Here is a 26698-nt window from a genome sequence, read left to right on the forward strand (position 1 = left end):
CATAATAACAGTGGGGTTCTTAACTGCACCGTGTTGTGAAAAATAAAACCATGGTGCCAGGGTTTCATCATTAAAGGAGATCAATCCTTTCTTCATAGACCTGCTGTTCAGGCTGAGGGGATTAATGTGTAATTGCAAAGCGGTTTCAAAGTTGAAATATATTGCCCACTCCGTTATAGTACTGAGATATTAGTATTCATTTTTCAAGGGTATTGCATCTTTTGATCAGCATCACTAGTTAAATTTGTGTATGTTTTTCTTTTATTAAAAAGGGGTGGAGGAATGTCTCTCTTATTTAACGACTCAGTGTAATAGATTCAATTCATGACTTTTTATTATAGAGGTTTATTAGTTTATATAGAGCTGATTTTTCTATTAGCATGGTTAGGGTTTGGTCAGTTTTTTCATTACAGACCCAACTTCAGGGAGTGCATACTTGGACTATAATTCAGGAGCCTGTAGCATGGCAAATGGAACCTTAAACATGATCAAAAAAGAAAAACTCAAACAACCTAACCCCAAAATATAAACTGGTTGTAGGACAGTTCACAGGAGCAAAGACGACAGGATTCCCCTCCCCCACCCCCAATTCTGTTAGACTTCAAACTTAACTCTGTTTTTTAAACTGTCCATTTCAGGATGGTAGTTTAAGTGAAAAAGAAGTGACGTGGCCAATTATAGAAGCATGGAAAAATCAGAGCAAAAATGAATTTGCCTGGATAGGTTAGAATGACAGGTCTGTCAGCCAGTGAGAATTAATTTCAAAACTAATATGCATATCACAGGAGGAACTGCTTTGTATTGGTCTGTAGATACAGACTGTTGCTGTGTAGCCATTTTGCCGGGTAAGCTCTCTGATAATTAAATCAGGAACAGTGTGGGCATATTAAACCATTTTATAGAGCTGATAAAATTAAAATGTTTTTCCAAAGTTTTTAAAATCAATTCCCATCTGAATAATGCAATACTTAGAATTTATAATGAGGAGGACATGTGCTGTAACTCTCCTTCCCTTCCTGAAATAGATTTTATCCAAAAGATGTTTGGAGCAGGAAATGTATATTCTGCTTTAAAACCTGCTATCAAGTAGATTTAAAAATATAAATAAACATCACAGCAAAAAACCCAAAATCACGTTGGACCTGTCTGATGATTTTTCTACATATTGTGAAGAACATTAGGAAGGAAATAAATTTTTTATTTTCATTTGCATTTTTCATAATTTTAAAATTATAATTCCATTTTCAGGCTTGCCTTTAATTTACAAAATATTTTGACTTTTGTTTGGTATAAACACCTTTAAAATTAATGTTCACAGTTCTGAAAAATGGTTTAATATTCTCTTCATACAATAGATCTCAAATCAGCCTTGTGATTACATTGGACGTAGTTTAAAAGGTTTAAGGCTTTCTTTGTCACTGTTAAGTAGCATCATTGGGTACAAGCAAGTAATTATGTAGATAATATTAAAGGTTTTTAATTGTGGCTAGACACATTTACCTAGAAATGGCACCTAAGAGGACCACAAAATCACACTTTTATGGTTATAGCAGGAATCTTGTTGCTGTCTCGGTCATAAGGAGGGTTTCCTGCTGTCCTCATTTTCCAGTTGCACAGGAAGATGTAAAACAGCAATGTCTGAAAGGCCCCGTTACGTGTTACCTGCAGAGCAAGTGGCAATACCTTGCTAAATTACTTGCTACCCATATGGACAAGACAGTGTCAACATTTTAAACATAGTGAAAGCATAAATAAATTAAGGATTTGATATAGAGTAATATATAGAGCAGTCGGAAGACAAACCTGGGCCAAGGAGAACTTACTTGCCTGGGATGGGAGTCAGGTTCCCTTGGGAACAAAGCACATTAAAAGTTCTGCCTACGTTGTAGGATTTTCATGATAGATATCTATAGGGACCCATATATATATATATGCACACACATCAATTAATAAGGACAAAATACAATATGAAAAATGTGTTCATTAATTGAGTCCTGTCCATTCTGTGGGTTCACAATGCAAGATTATCTGGGGAAATAAAACAGCAGGTGATCAAAGGAGGGTAAATATTTTCTCTCAACCCTAAAGGAGATTGTGGAGATAAACTGGTTAATTTTTGTGCAATGCTCAAAAAAGTGTGAAATGGTAGTGATGTTTACTGCAGTTATTCTTTTTTTAAATTACAATGCTTGCAATGAAATACAGCTTGTGTACGATTTTGAAATCATAATTCCATTGTCTGCTGCATTTGAGCCACTATACAGCATATATTTATATGTACTGTCTTATAATTACATTGCCTTCCTTTGTTTCTTAATTTTTAATTTCCTATACTAGAAGAAGGGGGGAAGGAAGCTTATTACAGTTTTATGTATCATTCCTTTTTGCAATCTTTCATTTATATGTCAGCTGCGTTTGACTTAAAGAAGGGATTTCTTCTATTTTAGAATATATACTACAAGGAATTAGCATTGTTCCCAGAAGTGTAATGAGCATTTTATAGTAAAAGTAGAAAGAAAATGTCCCTGCCACAAAAAACAAGTAACAGCAGTGAGGGATAGTTTTGGTGTGAACGTAGGTTTCTAAAATGTGCTTTTGTTCTGTGAATGTGGATGCTAAAATTTCTCGATTTGCGTGTCTTTCTGTTCAGCCAGCAATACAGGTATGCACAGAAGGCAAATCACTGACCTTTTAGACCAAAGCATTCAGGTACATTCCCAGTGTTTTGTCATCACCTCTGATAATCGTTACATCTTGGTCTGTGGCTTCTGGGACAAGAGTTTCCGAGTTTATTCTACCGACTCAGGTAATGTATTTTTAAAATATGCGAATAGCCTAAAAGGTTTTTCTGTTCATCGTCAACCTACTGTTTCAGATAAAGAAAGAATGGGGAGTGGGGGGAGAAAGTGGAGTATGTATTTATTCCCCTATTAATAATATTTGTCAAATCTTTTCTTACCTACTGCTGCTGTGTATTGTATGCTATCATTTTTGTGGAATGGTGGCAAATGTAAGACAAGGAGCTCTTGTTTAGCCATAGCATCACACTTCAAATCTGTATGACAGGCATGCCTGTTCTTACACTGTAGTTTCCACAAGTAAATGAGTTTTTGTGAAACTTTGCATACCAGGAGAATTAATTGTTCTTAGAGTGCTTACTTGAATTTAACTCTGGTTGGTTTTCAGCACCAGAGAATTTTTTTTTGAGGAAATACAGACAAGCACCACAGAATAAGAACAGAAGTGAAGTCTTGAAATCTGGTGAAAGAATACTTATGAAAGCCTTTGAAAGCTATGCTATAATAGAAAAATTGATTTGGAGCCACTGAATTCTTTCATATAACATAAACTGATCGATATAATGGGCAGCAGTTAAATTAGTCTGTCAGCTGGCATGTATCCAAACCGTTGAAGTCATGCATGTGTCATGCTAAATAGAAAAGAAGCTTTCAGTGTAAGGGCTACAGGAATTTAAAAGCCATGGAGCCCCAGAAAAAAATAGGTATGATTTTTTCCCTTTCATTATCTTATAATGGGAATAGCGACCTCACTGCAAGGTACTTCTTTGGGATTAATGACCCGGTGTGGTTAATGTGTGTGTGCCATCAAGCTTTCCAGTAAGTTATTAATCCCTAGGGAATATCCTACATGTTTGTCATCATTTCTTAAATATATTAGTTAATAGTGTTTTTCACACTTGGCAAACCAAAATGTTTAACAAAACAGGATGGTCTTTAATGAAAATCTGTTAAGACTAGATCGCATGGCATATTTTAGCATATCTGTCATTTTTGCAATTTTAAAGCCTTAAGTAAAAAGGAGAAGTTCCATTTACTTCCTATTGACTGCCTACAGTTCATTATACAGACATCTTGTTAGACCCTTCTTAGTTTAATTTTCTCATTGATGAAAATAAATTTACATAAAACTGAATTTAAAGGAGATCTTCAGAAAAGTTGCTAGCAGTAATAAATATTCAGTGTATATTCTTGATTTATACGAATAGAGAACTAATTCTTTTATGTCGAAGGATATATTTTACTTTACACCTATGGAAGGAACTTGTATGATTTTGGTAGCTTTGTCATGTATCAATCTGAACTACAAATATCTCATTAAGTTATGTCCTCTGTGTGTAAGTCAGATACACCAGGCATCTCGTTACTACCATAGCTAATTACAGTATAAACTAAAATACAGTTGTCAAAAAAGTTGCAGAAGATTTGCATCTGCTGTGTGTCTCCTCTTTGTCAATATAGCAACTCTAGCTTAAATCAAGTGAATTCAGATGTAGTTTATTTTGCTTTGAATTAAAATGAGAATATAGTAGTGAAATACTCTGAAATCAGCAGAACAGCAAGGGAAAAAGATGATGTGATCAGTAACGCATAATGGCAAGTGATCACAAGTGTTGAATTCAATTATATTTTAGCACTTACACAAAAAAGGAACCTTTTTCCTATTCGATTTTGGGTTTGTTTGGGTTTTTTTAACAGGAAATACTTTTAACATAAATCATGGGTTCTCAGCACGGCTAGTATAGCAGAAGCACAATAAAACCTTCCTCCAGCAGTGGGAATGATTTCTAGACAGCATTTTAGATTCAGTAGCGCAGAGACTTGAGTCTTATTTTTCTTTTAATTATTCGTAGCACAGCTGTCAAATAAAACATTAACTAGAAAATTTGTTCTGTCAAAAAGGGATATCTGAGTGCATATGGTAAAGTTTGATATTACTGTATAGAGAGGACAACTCTTATTAAAGGAAACAAACAAAAAAGTTGAGGAACTCTTACGAGATTAATGATTTTTTTTGTTTTACTAATATGAAAGAGCAAAAGCTTATTGTTTTGATGGAATTGATTGAACCTTAGCTGCACAGTAACAAAGTAAAACTAACAAGGCATTGCAACTACACGAACAACTGTCAAACAAATAGCCTTGAAAAATGTTTGTTTTCTAGAACAGAATCTATAAACATAGAATATAATTGAAAGAGAGATCTCTATAACTCAGCAATGTTTATAGCATAAACTTGTGTTCTAAAAGTATAAATCACCTCAGATAGTTGAATACCTGCGGCTATACAACTGTAAAATATATCACATAATTAAATTATTCCCAAATCTAAACCATGTAATTGGCAACTTGAATTTTCAGGGAAAAACATACATCTGGTAAGATGTTTTTGCTTGTTGCCAAAATGAGGTTATGTAGTCTGTGAGCGTTTCACTGCTCCTAGCTGTGAAGTTCAGTAACTTCTGACTAAATCTGTTGACTGGTCAGCATCTGAGACAGTTAGGTGACCCTGCAGCACAAATTAAAGCCCTGGTGTGCAGAGGTGGCCACTATGGAACACTATTACAGGCTCACAGAGATGAGTGAACGACTTGATCCCCGAGTTAGTCTCTTTTCCGATACAAGGTAGGTCTGCACAGTAAGTGTGCATTCCAGGGTTTTGCCCCTTCCAGTCATGTGATAGTACTTCATTTCACAGTTTCTCTTGGAGGATTGTACTTGCCTAATAAGTTTTGTCAGTGTTTTATTTTAAATCTGATGTACAGGTTTGCTTTAAATTGCATGATGTTATTCTATTTTTTCTTCATGTACTGAAGGAAGTAATTCCCCTTTTTTGTAGATATTCATACCTTTCTCTTGTTTTTTTCTGGTTTTCTCCACTTGAATGCAATTACCTTTTTGATCTGTTATAAATCAGGCTGTTGACATTATTTTTGTTCTTTCCTCAGAACCACTCCCTTAAGTCTTTTGTTACCGTTAGTGTTATTTAGTGGCTGGATATGAATACAATGCCTTTGTACTGCATAGAAAGAGGGCTATGAAATGTGTCCTACTAGCCATATTATATGATTGACTAATCGTTTTTAACTCATGCGCCAAAATATTTTATTAAGATCTGCTTAATTTGAGTCCCAACACTGATTTGTGTTACTACTTGTCATGTTTCTAGTTATTACTTTTAAACACTTTTCAGAACATTGTATTTCAGGTACAGTAGTTTGCATTTCCTATTTCTTTTTTGGCCTGTGTTGTTAATCCTTCCAAAGCCATCACTCTTTTCCCCTTCTGTTCTTCCTCATTCTTTATTCAGCCCAAAGCACAGATTGGATGCATGGTCATTTGGGCTGAGGAATCTGAGGTCACACATTAATGGCATCACATTTCCTTGTGTCATTGGATGCAGAATTTGGCCTGGTCCATGTTACCTGAATGGGCCAAGTAGGCACATAAGAAATGCGTGTGTCTATCTTTTGTCCTATCTCTACAAGATCTGCAGTTGCTAGGCTTCAGCAAATACAGTAAGATGGATTTTAGTGCTTACTTTCTCATTTCATAGGATCACGTATGCTGCTGGCAGATCCAGAAACAAGCAGGACACGTGACATGTTTGCTGTGTAGCAGCCAGCCTCTGGCAGGGTGGTCTGGCAGAGATCTACTGTGGGTGACCTTACATGTGTTTCCTCTCCCACGTGCAAATCCACTATGCATGAGCATCCAAATTTACATTCTTCTGAAAATATTGTCCTGTTTAGTTAAGGTTAAAAGGTAATAGTCGTATTAATGTTTAGACAGACTCTTGAATGGCACATTTTCAACTGCCTAGGCTTTCCTTTCTTTTTAACATTTATGTCTCTTATCAGTGGTACAAGCGTTTGTCTATATGCAATAGGTAAGAGAGTTTTTTCCAGGTCTGTCTTTCGATGTTTTCTGAACATTGCAGAAATTCTTAAAAGGGAAGGATGCTGGTTGAAATAATTGGCAAGTGTTTAAATGGTGATGGAAAAACCTGGGTATAAGAGTAATTTTTCATCTAAATCTCCTTTTTTCTCTTTAAGGAGATGCTCAAAAGCTGCATGTTGCTATTCGCACATATATGTTCTCACTGCCAGTTTCTTCTGGTTCCTAAATGTTCTGTAACTTCTTCTGATTCTGTTTCCCACATCATCATCAGATTTGCATTTTTGCTGTTACTTTCATCAGTAAACTTACCTTAAACTTGCCTTAAAAGAGAATCTCATCATGTTTCCTGTCTGTAAAGTGAATGTAAACATATAGAATAAAAAAACCCTTCTAGCATGATTGGCCTTTGAATAAAGTATAATATTTATGGACTGTAAATATTTTTTGTATGGACTGTGTGGACTACTGCACTTTTAAATAAGTTTCCACCAAATCAAGGAAAAAAAAAGTACTCTCCACTATAGTTCTTTTTGGAACCATTTTAATAAAGAAAATATTTTAAAATACTTTATAATGTATTTAATTTGCCTTAGAATAAAAGCGTAGTTTTAAAACAATCAATTCTGTGTGTTTCAGGTAAACTGATACAAGTAGTATTTGGTCACTGGGATGTTGTAACCTGTCTTGCTCGTTCCGAGTCCTATATCGGAGGAAATTGTTACATTCTCTCAGGATCACGTGATGCAACATTGCTGCTCTGGTACTGGAATGGCAAAACCAGTATCATTGGTGATAACCCAAGAGGTAAGCAAAACCAGAAAAACCTGTTTTATAAGGACGTTGTCTAAAAATGGCTTGAGTGAACGCTTCGCATGACAAAGTTATAGGTAACATTAATGTCAAAGTACAGTGTTTCTTTTTTTGTAGTTGTGATCAGTTCTAATTTAAAGAACTGAGGGTAAACAGTGCTTGCTTTGCAGCACAAGTAGAACTAATCTTTAAAGTTATAGGATACTGAACATTACCAATAAATTTTTTCTTGTCGCTCATTCAGGTGGGAAGGAGTGGCTCCGGGAGTGAGAGAAGGGAACTAATTTTTTATATTTCCTGTTCAATCTGAGTAAATCTTTTTCTCTCAACGTGACAATTTCATTAAATACCTGCATTTGAGTTGTTTAAAACAAAAAAGACTGTGTATTGCTCCAGTGCAGACTGTATTCTATGGAACTGTAATCTTATGCATGTAGGTTCTCACAGCAGTACCTTAGCTATCAATAGAGTTCGGCAGACAGTGAATTTTAACTTAGACTAAGGTCATTGTAATGAGATGTGTAATGGCCTGAGCAGGACACTTAGGTGAAAGAAGGACAGACACATGGGACAGATTAAAGAAGCAAGCTTAACTTTTTTCGTTTAACGTTTTGGTAGGGTGCTACGTGCCTAATCCTCGCTCTCACATACTAGGCATTTTAATTGGTTCTAGTGCAAGCAACAGGGCTCATACCATATAACCAAACTAATAAGTCAGAGTAACCCTGCTTCAGCCTAATTCACTTTTAACCCCTCCCCACCCAAACTCACCTTGCACTTCCCAAAGAATTTAATCTCTTCTATCTTGCACCGTTTCCCAGGAAATCCCAAATCTTTTTACTCATGAAGATTCTCTCTTTTAACTCATAATTTTCTATGGAAAAGAATGAAACGTTATGACTGTTCAACCCTGCTGTGCCTGTATTATGTAACAGGAAAGGTAGAAAGTGATCTTGTTATTATGCCAGTTTCACTCCACACAAAAAATTAATTCCTGATCCCCAAAGCAAAGAAGGCAGACATGCAGCTTGAGAAAAGGCCTGAGTGAGCCACTTCACAGGAGTAAGAGGCTTTCAAGACAGCTCGTGAGAGCTTACATATTTGAATAGAGGGGCGCATCATAGCCAAACAGAGGTCCTGTTCAGCCAAAACCAAAATGCCCTGAAGAGAAGGGGTGAGAAGCAGTATATTCTGTCCGTCTTAAGAGGAGTGTTTGTCAGGTTTTCTGCCGTACACTTAAGGTCTTCTCTGACCCTGTTTAAATACTAGTAAAAACATACCTGCTGTCTGCAGAGGACAAAATGGACATCTGGAAAACAACAAGTGTTGTTATATCTGGCATATATTGCAATTATAACTGGCATACAATTTCATATAATGTAAACAATATCTGACATCTTCCAAATTAATCAATTTGGTAAAGTTGTGTGTTCCATACTCAATCTGTTACTCAGCTGGAGTTACTTGAATTTGAAAAAAAGAGGTGGTTTGACTGAAATTGCATCCCGTGAACTATTTTGAAGAAGGACAACTAATTAATATCAGAATGAATATCTGAATTTAACTTGCAAATTATTTGATGTTGACTGTGAAAACTATTCAAAAATTGAACAAGATACAGAAGTTCAGTTCACACAGTTGCAGAATCTTCAGGCAGAAGATGTGAGCAAACTATCCCCATTATCCTTCCAACAGGCCGATTCAAGAGACGGGAGCTTTTCTGGGATGTGGCTAGCAGAATTTTATGAGCATCTTTAAATAAATATGGCTTTGGTTGAGGGACAAAATCTCTGTGAATACTTTATTTTGCAATCTATCAATTTAAAGAAAATGCAAACTCTGTGCTATTTTTGCGGAATTTGTGAACTTGGAAACTCCAAAAAGTCTGTGAAAGGAACGTAAGAGCTTGACAGTCAAGCGACTTTGAGGAGAAAACCCTAAATATTTTACTGGTGTGAAGCAGCGAACATTTGTAGGTGTCTCCTTACAGTGTTTTCAAGGCCTGCAAGTGCAGCCCATCTTTGCAGAGTCCTAGGCCTGTCCTGAGAAGTTCTTCTTGTTGAGTATTTGCCAGGCTTGCCTGCTTTGTGAACGAGACCTTAAGGCTATAGGCTCCTTTATGACCTTAACAGATCACACGCTGAGATTTTGTACCTAGTATCTAACTAGAATAGGTAGATTTTGTTACAATCTGTTGACTGTCCTCTCTAATGCAAATTTCTAACGTATTAAAATTTTGCAGTTCTCAAAGTTAATACTAGGCTATTTTAACTACTGTTTAGAATCAAACAATAGCTACCTGATAAGTCTCTCTCTGCAGTCCTATTGAACTTGTACTTTTAGGGACATGCAATGGCTCCTGTTTACTAGTTGCCATTATGTAGCTTTTTTTGTGCTATAGCATGCCTGGAAGCCTTTGTTATGAATTGGAATCTCATGGCACTACACATAGGCCTAGACATGTGTATAGTAAAAGACAGTTTCTGCTTCAAAGAGATGGTAATCTGGGGGGGTTAATTTTTCCCAGAAATAGCTTTCTATAGGCATCTCTGTTCAGTCAGAGTTTTTTTGAAAAGGCAAGTAAAAAGAGCTGTTTCTGCTTAGTTCTGATTTTGTCAGAAATGGAACGCACCAGCAGATTTGTTGAGTTTTGAGCCCTGTTACTGCAACTGTGACTTCCATCCATTTGTGGGATGCTAGATATTTAACTTGTCTGATGTCTTTTTGTATTTGAAGCTTATGATTTTTTACCTCAAAATATAGTTTATTCATGCTTTCAATGAGCATTATTCATTGGAATTTTAGATACTCTCAAAGTTGATACTTCTTTCCTTTTTTTTTCCTCTAATTATCTCGAATTTCCATCTTAAAATGACTTCACAGCAACATGCATTCAATGGCACTGTACCAAATTGTGATGCCAGAGAAGTTTCAACAAAAATAATCTAAAACAGGAGCATTTCTTTCCTCCTTTCATAGTACCTGTTGCCTCTGATGTGTATCAGTCCACAGACTAGTATGATCAAGCTACCCTAAACACTATCCCGTTGGGCACCCATTACTCCACCAGTTACATTTTATTTAAGTTCCTTTATCTGGTTTCGTTACTTTAGGAAGCACTGAGCTCTTGGTCTCTGGCTGCATATATTCGTGTTTTAGAATGGTACTTAACTCAGGCTGCCAAACCAGGTGGGCTATGGCATACGTGATAAATAAGTGGTTTGTTTTATATTCTTTATCAAGGACAATTTTCTGGCCAACTGGACTCTATAGAAAAATTCTTTACGTTTTTGGTTTAACAGAAGAAATATGTTACTGAAATATATATTATTTACATTCTTTAATTTTTAACATTTAAGCTGACTTCTTAAAGAAATTATACCTATGCCGTCTCACTGTCTGTTTAGTTTCTCCCTAATAACTCTCAAATGCATTGATCAATTTAAACCAAATTTGATGAATTTAAATCTCAAAGATATGAAATTCCTACATGGGACACATCTGCTGGAAACTATTTTTATTCTTCACAAAACAGCTTGATTACATTTAGGTTAAGTCCTTTTTTCCTTCTCAAATTAAAACCTGAAATTCAAAAAATATTTCACCACGCGCTTTGATCAAATGTAGGGGTTTTTTTCTTTCTAAATTAATTGTTTTTGAAAATATAGAAGCATGGCAGTACTTCACTTCGGTACGCAGACCTTTTCTCATGCAGAAATGTTTCTGTGGACAATTTCTGACCAAGTGTAGAAATAATTCAGAACAGAGCACAGGATCTGAAAGGGTTGTATCCTTCAGAATAGCCCTGAGCCATGTTGAGTTCACATTAATTAGCATAATTTACTGTGGAGATGTAAAGTCACTTTGGATAGCGTAAGGGGCTTTTATTTTTCTCTCCTTGGCATGTGGCTTGCTTCGGGGAGGTGGGGGAGGTAGGAGGGAGAGGATGTAACCCTCCCCTTGGTACCCCTTGAAGCCCATGTGTGATCTGTATCACACGGTTGGCTTTTGCATATTTAGAGGCTCCGATCTAATAGCAAGGTACCGCTTGGGGACGTGACACTATGCTTCAGGACTTGTGTTATTCCTGCATAGGGTGGTAGGATGTGTAGAGCTTGCTGGGAGAGGGAAAGTTGCCATGTTTTGCACTTGCCCAGCCTAATGCGATGGAGGTGGAGGGGAGGCGAGAAGTGGGGGGTGAGGGGAGGCACTACGTGTGATGGCTCGAGAAAAGAGATGAGAGAATTCATTTGCATACAAATGGCGTGCATCACTTTCAGATCCCGCTCTCGCTTTGAAGCTCAAGTGGCAACTCTTAGTGTTTGGACATTTCCTAGGTTGACGGATTGCATTTTACTTTGTAATGACAGAACCATAGGAAACAGGGCGGGCAGGAGCTTTGGTCACCTGATCTATTCTCTTTTCCCAAAAAAAGGCTTAACTACACCAAACCCATTCTCGACTGATGTTTGTCCAACCTTCTGTTATAAACTTTGGCAAATATATTTTCGGGCCTTACAAGCCCTACCATTAGCAGTCTTTTCCCGGTGTTCAGCCTAGTATCCAGTCCTTTTTTGCAGCAGTTGAATTCTATCATTTCTTATATATTTATTCTTTGTGTAGAGAACATATTATTTATTTCCTCCTTGCAACAACTTCCAGTTATTTGGATTACCATGACCTGCAATTCTTTGCTTCCGGATTTAATAACCCAGTTCTTTCTGTCTTTTGCCGTAAGTCATGTTTTTCTAGACCTCTGATTTTTTTTTTTTTTTTTTGTTCCTTTCCTCTTAAATTGTTTGTCTTCGTCAAAGTAGACACAGCAATGCAGTTGAAGCCTTTCCAGTAATAAGTAGAAAACAACCTGTTTTACCAACCAGTACTTCTCACATCCCCATGGGATATCTGTTTGTTTCAAAACAGCATGACAGTGTTAATTCTTTACGTATATGAGCCAATATAAATTCCAGTCTTTTCTGAAGAATGACTGTCTACTCAGTTGTTTCTCTTCCTGTGTGTAGTTTAACTGTGGAATCTTGTCTTTAAACTTTCTGAATTGTATTCTTTTTAGACTGTTTCTCCAATTTGTCAAACTCATTTTGAATTCTCATCCTGTCCTCCAGCAAGCTTGCAGCAACTCATGTCTGCAAATGTAATTTGCAGTCTTATTCTATCAAATTGGTAATTAAAGAAAATATTAGATAGTACACAGCCCAGGAATGCCCATCGATACATTTACCATTTTGACAATGAATAGCTTTCTGAGTATAGCTTTCCAGCTGGCTTTTCATCTGATGTATAGTAGCATCTTCTAAACATGTGCTTCCTTATTTTCCTTAAGAAATTGCCCATGTGAAACAGTGCCAGAGTCCTTACCAAAGTCAAAATATATGATGTCTCCCTGAACACAAGTCCTGTTACTCTGCCATTGCAAGAAAAAAATTGCTTTGACATGATTTGTTCATAACAAATCCAAATCAGCTGTTACTTATCTCCTTGTTTTCTTCTAGGAAATTATGTGTGTGTGTGTGTATATACATATAAAAAAATATAAATGTTCTGCCAGTGTTTTTTCTGTTTGTTGGGATTAAGCAGACTACTCAGTTTTCCTTTTCCTGCTTCTTAAACAACACAAGACTTTTTTTAGTCTTGCAAAACTATCCAATATCCATAAAACAACAGTTACAACTCTGGCATTATTTAGTTTCATTTTCACAGTATCCTCAAATCAGTATTATCAGGCCAATTGAGTTCCAAACATTTACCTCATTTAGATATTCTCTAATTGAGACAACAGTTCTCATTGCTGCTTTTACTTATGTTTGCTGCCTGACTGCAGTTGGCCTTTTTATTGAAGACTTTTACTGAAATACTTTCAAATGCATGGCATCATCTATTGATATTGCTTGCTCTTAATAACAGACCAATTTCTGATGAAAACGTAACATATTTTTGTGTTTATAGAATGACTGTTATTCCTCATGTCATTGTTAGTTGCATCTCATCTATGCTTGGCTATCCTGGTTTTGTCCCTGCTTGCTCATACCTTCTCTCTTACACTGGTTCAGAAAAATCTCACTTATTTTGGTCTTTTTGCCTGACTTTCCTGTGTTTACAGTCACTGGACAATTTTCACTTGTGCCAGCTGGTATTTTCTTGTCTGTCTTATCCTGCTGCATTGGAGCGGTTTTCGCTAGTATCCTTATTACATTTTCCTTTGTTTTTCTGTAGACTTAACTTCCCGTGAGATCTTACAGAACAATGTGCCGTATCTATTGAAACCTGTCTTCCCAAAATACTTCAAAAAATTACCCTGTTGTCCTTGTTCTTGCCCTTATAAAGCATATTGAACGCTCTCATATCTTTACCACTTTCATGTAAGTTCCTTTCACCACCATGTTTTTGATCTGTTTTGCTATATTGGTTATAGTCATATCTAGAAGGTCATCTCTAGCTGTTGCTTATATATTAAAAATTGTCACTAAATTGCTTGCTACACACATACTTGTATTCCTTTACCAACAAATGTCTTTGTAGTTGGAATATCCCATTTTCTCCAGTCTTGCTTCTTAATAATCCCTCACCTATGCCTACCAGGTAGAGGCCAATCAGATTAGTGAATGTCAATCTATGTCTTCAAAGTTTTTGTTTTTTCACTATTTATTTTGTTTGGATATACTTTCTTGGAGGGGAGGTTTACAGTGGTGAATTTAATTGTCTTAATATTCTTTATGCTTATAAAATGGTTTGTGCTTACAAAATGCTACGCATTTCCATAGTTGAGGTGAAGATAAAGTGCTTTTCTGCTATTCTTGCACTGTATTAATAGAATATGAAGAGACTGTTCTATTGCTTTCAAAATATCTACAGATTCGTTCATAATTATTTTTTAGTGTTCATATTTTGGAAAACAAAAAGATATATTAATAGAATATGAAGAGACTGTTCTATTGCTTTCAAAATATCTACAGATTCGTTCATAATTATTTTTTAGTGTTCATATTTTGGAAAACAAAAAGATACCTAATTTAGAAATTTGATTTTCTTAATGAAATTAAGGCTTAACCGAGAAAAGTATCCAGTACTAATGAAATGTAGAACCTGTGTATAACTGTATTACTACTACTAATACTAATGTGTTCTCTTCTGAGTTATTGCATTGATCTTCCACACATATGTGAATAAAACAAATTATATTACCTCTTTTATGTTAGCCCATAAAACTAGAAAATGTTACTCCCTGTATGTATCACATTTGCATCACAAGGATTATGGGGGTGCTTTCATTGCATAGTTTTATATTTTTTTAGAGGGTACTATATTCAGGTTTTCTGAAGTGTGTTAGACAAATTAAATGCTTTTAGTAGTGTAGCTGTGTAGCAGGGCACATGAGTGAATGTAAGCATGTGATTTCGTACTTAAAAAAAACAATTACTGGATTTGTGAGATGTAATTGAGAGGATTCGTTGAACAATTTTACTATTGCTAACATGTAGAATATCTTCCTCAGATACAAATTTTTAAAATACATAATCTTTTCAATTTATAAAATATGAAATCTCCCAAAGGATTCAAAATTTAATCACCAGTTTCCTGTCTTGCTGAAGAACAGTCTAGCTACTATCCAAACTACTTTTAAAAGAAGCTGTATTTTGTTTGGGTTTTTTATAGCTACAATTCCTAAATAAGTATTTGAATACCTGAAAGACTTTTTACCAATTAACATTATTATTAAATTAAAGCTATGGTCTTGAGACTAGAGAAATCATTAGTTTCAACTGTATTAGTAATCATAGCAAAAGATAAAACATCTGTATCTCATCAGCTGCTACACACATTTTTCAGTTTGAAAATTTAAACTTTTTATAAGTCAGTGCTTGATAATTAATTATTTAAGTGGATAATGCAGGTGATTTAAACTTCGAAAATATGACCTGGTGAGCATCTTTGTGTTGTTTGATTAAAGAGTAATGCCATAGGCAATAATTTCTTTGTACTCAGACACGCTAATCCTGTAAACCTGAATTCTATGAATATTTGTATACGTGCTTGCCTCTGTACACAGTGAATAGTCACACTTATTTCAGGCAGGTTGTATGTCTGCTGTTAACTTAGTAGCAAAAAACCCTCTTTGCCTTCTTCCCCCATCCTTATCCTCATCTTGAATTAACCTACATCTTGGTTCCCAAGTTTCTGCATGATCTGGACTTTTATTTTCAGTTTCAAAACCAATTATAATAGAGAAGATAAGGTTCCACATTTCTAAAGAATGTTTATAGCATAAATATTCATTTAGAATTTTAATGATTATTTCCTAAAAAAAAAAAAAGTAAAAATTCTTTGAAGTAATTTGCATAACAGCTTCTTTTCTTAAAAAAACTAATCGGGAAATAGTTGTAAAAATCTTATCTGTCAATGTTCCTTTTTGCATTTATCATGCTAGGTAGTAGCGGTATCAAAATGTCTATAAATCAGTAATCATGTTAGTAATGGAAATTCTGCTATTATTGTTAATTTCTGTCAATTGGTGGTCTAGCACAATAGCTAAAAATTTGCAGAGCCTCCAAATACTAAAATATGTTTGGAATTGCTGCAGCTATTAAGTCTACAGATGCCGTTCACTGTAGTCAGTCTGTTAAAAGAGTGTTGCTCTATGATAGTACAGCACTGAGAGTTTAAAAACAGTCTGCATATGCTCCTTTCGGTGTTCAATAGCACATTTATTTTTTACCCCTACACACATTATATTATTGTGTGAGTCCTTCTTAAAAAAAACCCTAGTAAATAATTCAATATTATTTTAACACTGTTTAACTGCAGACATAACAAATATTCTTTGTTTCTCAAAAATGGCTGGACAGAGTAGCACAATATTGTATATAAAGCAAGAATCCTTTAGCACCATCTGCTGGCATTGAGTTGAAAGCTGATCTTGGGACTGACTCTCCAAAGCACTGCCTACTAAAATATTTAAAATATTTTTTTTTTCCACATATTTGGTGCCAAAAAGAATTGATTTCATTTGTAGTATAATTTTTATCCTTTTACTTATAATGAGAAAATACAATGTGAAGTTAAGGTTAATGTATGAACTGAAATAGAAATAGGTCAGGAGTGTTTTGTTAAGTGTGACTGTAAAAAGAAATTGAATACTTTTTTCTTTTTTACTAGAGCTTTAGCAAGTGCAATATTAAATTTTTCTATTCCTGTTGTAAGTCAAATTCAGTAAAATTTATTTCATAGAGAAGAACCACAAGGCTTAGAAAAGTATCCGTAACATGTTTTGAAAAGGGTAGCAACTATTTAATATTCTTCTACCTAACATTTATTGCATTATTTGATGTTAATCTTGAAAGCCATCATGAAAGCTTAATGGACAGAGGCCCTGATGCTGTAATTGGTTCTACAATTCCATGTATCTTCACAGGGCACCGCTGTAGCCAGTGCAGCAGGTACTGGGACTATCTGCATGAATCTAGAACAGAGCCTTAAATTACATAGCTACAAAAGGTCACTGTCGTTTCTTTTTTAAACTGTAACACATTGATACCTCAAAGAGGTTGAGGCCTCATTCCTCCAAGTACTCTATAAATCACATATAAACGATGGTTCTAGCCTCCAAATATTTAAACTGAAAAAAGATGAGGTATAACAGGTGGATGAATTCTGGTATATCTGGAAATCTGCAGTGAGCTGCATAAGCAATATAATTTTGTATTTATATAATGCCAAGAAAGTCATGTCATAGATAGATATGAGGACAAGGTCTTCATTGAAAAGACCTTGCAATAGCATTCACTGGTGGCTCGGAAAGCATTTAGTCATAGTGATTTGGTACTGATGAGCATGCAAGTTTGTGTGCTACAAATATTTGTTTTGGTTAAAAGTATGTCCTACAGTGTTAAGCGCAGCATCTGTATCATCCTTGTTTTCAACTGGCTAAGAAAGCTTGTGTTTCAGGATTTGTCAATCAGAGTACGTAATTGCAGGTAACACTGTAGAGCAAGTTTTGAGGCACAATCCAGATGCAAGTGAAGGCAGTGTGTATTTCAAGACTGGAAACAGAGAAAGAGTTTGGATGCTGCTTTTTTGGCGGTATCCAGCTTCAGGTGTCACTAAAACTGCATGCATGAAATTCTCCGGAAGGATAAGGATATTTAGTGCTTCATGATGTAATGCAGACCTTTGAGTTCCAGGAAAAACAATGCTATATTTACAACTTGTAACTAAAAGTTGATGTGGTAAAAGGAATTATATTCATATGGTAAATGAATACAACCTTAATGTGCACCATATGCATAGTGGTGGGATGATGTACTAGTATATCACATTTATTTACCGTTTGGTTGCTCGGAAAAATAACCATTCAGTTCAAAGTCTATACCATGTAAGACAGAACAGAGTAATGCAGAAGATATAATAATTTATAGTCTAGAATAAAATTACCAACTTAAATGTTGTAAAAATTATTTGGTCAATACAATAATCCTGACTCAGGTTGGAAATTATTTTGTAAGTATTTCTGGATCTAAATTCTGTGAACACTAGCATCACAGAGATGAGCATTACTCTGCTGAATGCAAGAATACCATATGTAATTAGAGTTAAGGCCTGCTTCATTGAAGAAGTACCTGTTTTAAAACAGTTACTTTTAAAAAGACAGCTAACTTACGTATGCTCTGAACTTGGTGTATGCCATCGGTATTCCCAGTTACAGCGATATGTAAAGGTGGTAAGCATCTGTCTAGTGCAATACACTACTGGTGCATTGGTTTGAAATTAACTTTACAAAAGCAATCAAATAGCTAAAGCACAGACTTTTATACATGCTGTTATGGAACAGTATTGTTTTACAGTGATACATTTTTCTTATTTTAAACAAAAATAAATTACTTTAATATATTATTTTAATAGCCAAAAAAATATAAAAAACTGCCGAATTGAGCTGAATTCTCATATGAAACCTCTCATCTCAAGATTATTTTCTGCCCAAGGTATGAAATACTAGATAAGTTTCAACTAGTGGTCAGTTTCAGCACATTGTAAGATGTCTTTTATCTTACAACAATTCCACAGTAGGTTCTATTTCTGACCGAAATAATTGCTTGATGGGTTTTTTCCTTTTCTGCTGAGGTTTGTTGGTTTTTTTTTTTCTTGGACTCATTAGGTAATGGAGTAGTTGTAACTATAAACCACAAGAGAGAAATATGAAGAAAATAGATTATTTTTTTTAGCATAAACAAAAAAAGCCCCTTCATAAAGCTGGTTTAGAACATTCTCTAACAAAAATGACAGTGTTTTAAAACTTCAAAGCTGATATTTAAGTAGCAGTTTATGAAGTCGGGATGGTGCAAATATTAAAATATTAGTGTACACTGACCCTGAATATTCACCTGCAGATACTTTCCAGGGGCTTCAAAAAGGTCTGTATTCAGTGGGAGGAGTCCTGCCGAATGACTTCCAGGACTTCCAGCAGATGAATCCCAAGTAAGGGCAAACTTGTTCCAGAAAGCTTCGCATTGCACATGGTGTAGGAATTAAGAGACTGGGGATTATTGGCTTCTGAATTGTAACATCCAGTTCATGAAGGCCTGTTAAATCTTTTTCTTTGCTGTGTTTATTTTGGAAACATAGTGAACCTGTTCTCTTGACACAGTGTGTAGGAAAAAATCTCATATTAGTACTGAATAAATGTTAGTCACTTGTTGCACAGTGTGACTGCGGGAAGGAGTACAGTAAGCCTTTCCTGTGTTATATTTGCGGAAATGAATTCTATAAGATAAATCTAATATTTTTTTTCTTTACTGAACAAACATAACAGCACTATAGCATCTTCTGTGTTTTATGGTTTTAGATTTTGCTTCAGGATAGAATGGTATGTTGTTCAAAGATATTGTTCCTTTTTCAGAAAATGTACAGTTGAAATGTTTTTTGCAAAAACAAAACTTGCATCTAGACATAAGGTTGTACTTTTTGTTGTAAAAAAAGTCTGAACAGATGGGAAGTAGTTTGAAGGAATTAGAGGAAATGCTGATGGAGTGTCATGTGACAAACTGGACAACAATGAAGTTCCTATATAATATGAAAAGATTACATTGTTACATAAAAATGCATATTTACAAAGGAAAGATTACTCAAACTGAAGTTTTATGAATACTTCAGTAATATTGTGTGGTATCGCTTTAGTAAGATCTCACATCCATCAAAGAGCTAGCCTTTCTGCGCCCCTGAAATGGGTTTTTAACCAGTTGGCTGTTATTTAAATGTTCACTCTGTGTGATCTATAAATAATGTTAATATACAGAGTTTATATAATAATTGACAGTCATCACTTTTATGTAATTAAACTCTGAAACTTGCTACATAATCAACATAGAGGCCTAGCAGCAAATTAGTTTTCTTGATTTACTTACATTTTGCTGGAAGCACTTTTGTCCAAATGTCATATATTCTGTAAGTACATTTGTACTTCTCAAATTGATTTCAAACCTTTTATTGTTTTCCTCAATTTTTATCATATGAAGCAACTTCAAAATTGTGAAATTTGTAAAATGATTTTTAAAAGACTTTTCTTACATATATAATTTGGTTTGGTTGATGTATCCTCCTGAGAAAGTACTCAATCACTTATTTTCGCAAGAAGTAGGTAAAAGATAGTTGGATTAACTGATGTTTCATTTAATTCGGATTTTATATTGACATAAAATCACATAAATAATTTAAAAGTGCCCTACAGCCTCTGCAATCGTAGAATAATAATTTAGAAATGACTGTTTGGCTGTCTGTGACTTATCATAATTAACTGTCTTCTCAGCATAAAACATAAAAAGGCGCATACTCAAATATTTTATATTTTAATGTGTTGCATAATATTATCTCACCCAGAAATAGTAGGAAGTGTGTATCATATTTCATTGTGAGATAAGTTTTTCAGTTGATCTTTAGTTTGATTTCTTTTTAGGGAGAGATTTTTTCTTTAAATGAGTTCCTATGTTTGGCTCAGCTCTTACGGCTTAGTGCTGAAAATTTAGAAAGTGGTCTTTCTAGGAATTTACTGATGGATTTAAAATGTCATGATCCTGTTTTGTTTTGTAACATCGCCGAAGCTGAAAAAATAGCAGAGAAAGACCCAGCAATACAAACCAATTTCTTGTTATCCAGTAAGGCGTATCTTCTTTTGGATGTCATTAAACTAGAAGAAAGTTTTGACTTTGCTATAATCCTGCTGTTCCTTTTTAAATGTAGTTTCCAAACGCCTAACATTTTTTCACTGAAATATCACCATAAGCTGACGTGATATCATGTGCTCTTCTTTTATCTTCTGAAGCTTGAATTTTATGATTTAAAATGTACTTTAGTCACTTAAGGAAGAGTGATATGTTATTTTCTATGCGAAAACAGCTTTGCAGAAATTACTTACTGGACTGTAGGAGAGTTCTTTTGAAACAATTTGAATGGTTACTGTAAAGGTAAAGTATTCTGTCCATTACTGGAAAATAACTTTACGTATACCTCCTGTGGCTTAAATAAATCATTGCCGACATTTGTTGCAATGTGAATGTGGCATTAAGATTCTTACAGCATTCAACTTCAAGTAGCAATCCAGCAATGGTATACTAAGGATATTATTATATACTATGCTGAGAAAAGCACATCTGTAAAACTGTTGTGTCTTGGTTATTAGTGCTAGGATTTGAACTATCTTTAATCTCATTTGACTTGTTCATCTTCCTTAAGGATCTCCATAAAGATGCACTGAGTATTCTTTTCAGTCCTTAGGGTTTGCATCAGTGGTCGTAAACCTGCTTAGCGGACAAAGACTCTTTTCCCTTTGAAGTCACTTCCCCAGCTTTTCAAAAGGTCTGCAAGCTGGTTCCCCTAAAACAATTTAGAAAAGTTTGAAGTGGTGCCCCTTAAACCAGCAACAAAATAAAATTTTCTCTTTGCATTATTGAAAACCATGACAATCTTCTGAAGCAATAACAGTTTAAAAGCTTTTAAAGAAATCTGTTCTGCTCTATGACCAGCTTTTAAGTTGACCCCATTATTTGGAAAATCAGAGGCTTGGAAACCCCTAAATACTTGACATTCTTATCAAAGGAGTCAGCCTGACTTTTCACAGGACTCCTCTTTTACAGTATTTATTCAAGTCCTAATTTCTTTAAAGATACTATTCAGATTTCTTCTATGTCTTTTTTGCATTAAAGTGTTTCTTTAGAACAAATGTAATTTAATAAACAGTTGATATAATTTATGAAACACTGATCCTGCCACCTGTAGATTTATATTCTTTCATGTTTGAAGTCAAGTCCGAATTCTAAAAAGACTGCGAGCATTACTTGTGTAATTTTACTTTTCTGTGTACTGTGATAAATATATATGCTCAGTTTCTACTTCTTGTTTTAAGAATTGTATCTTCTACATTTTATGTATATAGTTGCTGACAGCCTAACGTAGGTAAAGCCTACAGTAATGTAGGTCCTGTAAGCAAGAAATTTACTATAAGGATTTTGTTTATCTGCACCACCTTTGTTCAGACGTTGCTTCTTGTAAGTCCTTCTAACTCCGACATCTTATATTCATTACCTCCACTACAATGTTGTACATTTAAAACTTCTCTGATTTCAAAAGTTTCATTAACATGTGTAGTATATAGTTTGAATAATTCCTTGCTGATCTATGCAAGTATGCGTTAAATGCAATTTCTGAAAGCAAAAGAAAGTAAAATAAAGCAATAAAACCAGAATTCTAGAATTTTGCTAATGTAGGCAGCTCATTTAAAAGAAAACAAACTAACACGAGCTTTAAATGCACAGAGCGTTTTTTATGGCTTGGGGACAACAGGGAGAAAGAATTGGGTCAACAAAATTAAATTGTTACTGGATAATAAGACTGTTACAGTTGCTGTTACGTTTTCCCCTAAAACTGCAAATTTGTGGCTTGTCTACACAATGTTCATTTATGAATCTTCTAAGGTGCCTGCCTCATGTTTAGGTGAGGAAAGTTCAATAGAGCAAACTTTCTCTAAAAGGTTTGTGAGCGTTCATGGGATCAGCCACCTGAGAAGTACCTAGAGGTCATTAAGTCTACCCTTATGCTTCTAATTTGTTGCGAGTTTTTCCTTTGCTTCTGAACCGTCTACCATACTTCCTGGCTTTGAGTGTGTTTTGCCAAACATTATACAAAACAAAAGCAATAGCTTTTAATGATTATTTATTAAGAGATTAGAGACAATTCAGCAAGTTGCTCCAAAGCATTTTCAGATTTAAAATGCTGATAACATACATGCGTGTGTGTGTGTACATGCGCACATATATATTTAGTGTATATGTATATATCTAAGAAGAAACAGATTTATTTACTTTTCAAGATTTTGTAATGTGGATATAAATTATAGATTATAACAGTAGCTGCAGAATAAATCAAATTTTGAAAGGTCAAAATCCTTGACTTGATACTTTGTCATAGATTACGACCTTTTCTACAAAGCCATTTGAATGTGGTAGCTACATGGATACTCTGGGAGGTGCTGCAAATGGTCTGAGTAAAAATATAAAATATTGAGAGTAAGCTAAGCTTTTATTTATGCAAGCCCAGAGCTACACTTCTTTTCCACAGAAGTCTCTCACTGTACCCATGCAGGGTCTGGGTAGCTACCTATTTTAACATATTTCCATAATTTCTAGTAAGACCCAGTACCCGTATTGCTCGTACTGTTACGGCTCTATGTGGACAAACTAATGACATTATGCTGTTTTTATCTTTTGAAAAGTTACAACCCCAAATACAATTTGAATGTTGCTACTTTAGTAACCAGTGGAGTCAGTTGGCCCTATTATTACTCTGTCTCTCTGCAAAACCATCTCCTGTTTTTGAAGTTAAAAAAGGTTTGATTTTACCACTGCTTTACTGCCTTGTTGGTATCTCGCATACCTTTTATTGTGAAGTGCAATTATTCCCTGCTGCTTAAAAACTCGTCTCATCCTTTTTGAAACTACATGATAACATTGCCCAAGATACATTCTTTAGAGTTTAAATGCTTCGTAAAATGCTATGAATGAACTAATTATATGGTAATACAAAAATAACATTGTAATTTCCATGAAATGCTGGCATTCTTGAAGAGGATGATCCAGCGAATGACCTGTGAGTGATGTTATAAAACTATTTAAAGAGCTTTATAGCATTTGCCTACCCTTTCTGTGTCTTGACCTGGAGAATAATTTTTTTTTTCCTTTCAGTGTGCCAGTTGTACAATTACTTTTTCTTTATGGTATCCATATATGTTTGATTACAAAGAGAATCTCAGAAAAATACAGTTTTATTTGTTCTTGTTGCAGGAAAATGTCTAATAGGAGCAGTGGTAATTAACGTTGGGTTTGGGTGTTTTGATTTTGCAAACTCATCTGAAATTCATACTGATTATATTCCAAGCTCCACGTTCTTACAAGGAACTAGACATCAGGCTGAGGTTTCAACACTGTTACTAGATTAAAATAAAATCAGTCAATGCATGTTTTACTTCATCTTTGGGCACTGTAGGTGTCTCCTCTCAGTACCTGTCATAGAGACACTTGTGTTTACTTACGCCTGTTAGAGGAAGAGGTAGTAATTGACTATGATCTCTTCCTCCACGAAAAAAGAAAATAGAGGGGGAGGGGGAGGGAGGGGAAAAAGCAAATCTGTGTGCTCCAAATTCTGTTTGTTTTTCCTACACACCTGACTTTTACATTAACCTGCGTTACTAAATCTGCAGGCTGAATCCCTATAGTATACTGCTGCTGTACTATGTAGGTATGAGTACAGAATAACCATATGCAAACAGTAGATAGAAGTGATTTGTAGGGAACATGAACTCAAAGAGCAAGGAAACTGAAGACGCTTCAGTGATTGAAAGCAGTGATGTTAGAAATAGATTGTAACAAAGGTTTGCTTTTATTGTTTTTTCATTGAAGGTGATTTTGCAACTCCTCGAGCTATTTTGACAGGACATGACTATGAGATCACCTGTGCTACCATTTGTGCTGAACTTGGCCTGGTAATAAGTGGTTCAAAAGGTAAGAGAGCTGTTGTCATTTCTTTCTGTTCATGAAGCTATAATCCTAACGCAAAAAGGAATATAGTCTCAGGTGGCAGAATTTATTAACTTTATGGTGGTTTTATTTCTAACCTTTTTTTAGTTGCTGTGGAATTTGAAACCTCTTTTTAAACATGTTAAAACTGAGGATTATTCAGACATTTACAAGAAGAGGCAACCACATCAGTTTCCCTATTCTAGCCTACTGATGACTATTTCTTTTTGTTTGTTTATCCAGTGTAATTGTATATAGTATACAGTTGGATACAGCTCTGGACTGCCAGGATGGTGAAGAATGTTTGTTATGGATAACTTCTCAGAAAGGGAAGCAAAAATTAGTTTCAGGAGAAAGAGGATGTGCTGTCTTACTTGTTTGATGAAGGTTATAAATAAACTACCAACTAAAATTTGTAGTAATTCTGTTCAGGCTCTTTGAGCTTAGCTACAAAGCCTGTAATGTGCCCAATTTGTGTTCTCAAAGACCTGCTTTTTGCAGGCAAATTGTAAAGAATGGTGTTGATTCCATGGATATTGTTTATCATTTTCCTATTTGCTGGTCCACACTTATTTTTAAACCGGAAATTTCTTAGAATTAGGCTCTTTCTACTTCAGTGTTTCCGAAGTAAGAGATGCTTTTTCAAAGAGACACTTTTTCAAAGTTGGGTGTACTCACCATATGCACCTGAGCGTATTTCTGTTTTAATGCATGTGAACACTTGCGGCTTACATGCAAATCAGGTATTTGTCCAACTATATTAAAAACCAAGTATTTAGTGGATCATGTATGGGTTAAAATCTTAATATGAGAATATACACTTTTAGAGTACCTCCGTATGTAAATTCATTACACTTACCTCTGTGTGTCTTCGTATTTTGAAAATCTCATTTTAGGATTCAGTACATTTATTTTTGTACTCTCAAAATTAACTACTACCAGTTTTAAAAGAAAATCCACAAGAGAAAATCTGTTAGGTCTCTAACTAGTCTTGATAGGTGCTCTAAAATACTTTAATACAAAGCTTTTAAGGGATAAGCTGTTCATTTTACTCTCTGGCACCCTTAAAGTCATAGGCTATCCACTTAAACATGATAAAAAATCATTATAATGTATTATAACAGTGATTACCTAAGTAGAAGTCATGACTTATTATTTGATATATGATGTCTTTAAATGAGCATATAAATCAGTAACTAGAGATTTTATTCTGTCTCACTAGAAGGACCGTGTCTCATACATTCTATGAATGGAGATCTACTGAGGACATTAGAAGGTCCTGAAACATTAGAAGGTCCTGAAAACTGCCTGAGACCAAAACTTATTCAAGCTTCAAGAGAAGGCCACTGTGTCATATATTATGAAAACGGACTCTTCTGTGTATTCAGTGTGAATGGGAGACTTCAAGCCACAATGGAAACAGATGATAAGATAAAGGTGAGTGTACTCAAATGTGTGCTAAGGACTGACGGTTCCAGTATCGGGAGAAGCTATCAATGTTGGAGTTGTGTGGAGACTCTTTTTGCAGCCAGGCCATAGAAATATATGGTACTAGACCATAATAGCAGCATTCTGAAAAAATTGTGGTTAAGGGGACCATGTACTCCTAATAGTACTGGTTTTAATTTTAAAATAACTCTGTTCATATAGTAGGGAATATCCTGTAGGCATTTTCTTGAACTGAAGAATACAAATATTACTAATTGCTGACCAGGAGAAGCTGGGCTACTGCTTTACTTTTGAGTCTGAAGGCAGGAGGTTGTTGGACATGCTGGTTTGGATGTTGGCTTTCCCTTTTTTGGCATCTGTCTACATTCCTTCATCTTAGCCTAAGATAGCATGTGTTGTGCTGAACTTCAGGAAGTTTATAGGCATGTGTCTGTATTTCAACTCTTTAGCCCTTTGGCATTTGCTGAGCAGGCAGCTCCACATCTTTAGCTGCAAGAGACATGGAGCAAGTCCAAAACTATGCAGGAGGCATTTTAAGCTTATCGTTTTATGGAAATTATTTGATAACACAAAATGCAGGTCTTTTGACAGTTCCTATGAAATAGTACCTATGAAGAAGAGCAGAACCTGCCAGCTATACTGCAGTGAAGCAGAAACGTCAAAAGAATA

The 26698-nt window shown here is 35.1% G+C and overlaps 1 protein-coding gene across 3 annotated transcripts in view; it reads left to right on the forward strand.

The window, feature by feature from the left end:
• Nucleotides 1-26698, forward strand: part of LRBA (LPS responsive beige-like anchor protein) — a 416017-nt gene that overhangs the window by 378079 nt on the left and 11240 nt on the right. For all 3 annotated transcript variants that reach the window (XM_076337080.1, XM_076337082.1, XM_076337081.1), the window contains exons 51-54: nt 2651-2806; nt 7335-7502; nt 24464-24565; nt 25803-26017. In XM_076337080.1, coding sequence (XP_076193195.1) covers nt 2651-2806; nt 7335-7502; nt 24464-24565; nt 25803-26017 — 641 coding nt within the window. The remainder of the gene's footprint in view (nt 1-2650; nt 2807-7334; nt 7503-24463; nt 24566-25802; nt 26018-26698) is intronic.

The sequence above is a fragment of the Aptenodytes patagonicus genome, chromosome 4, assembly GCF_965638725.1.
Source record: "Aptenodytes patagonicus chromosome 4, bAptPat1.pri.cur, whole genome shotgun sequence".
Taxonomy (NCBI): Eukaryota; Metazoa; Chordata; class Aves; order Sphenisciformes; family Spheniscidae; genus Aptenodytes; species Aptenodytes patagonicus.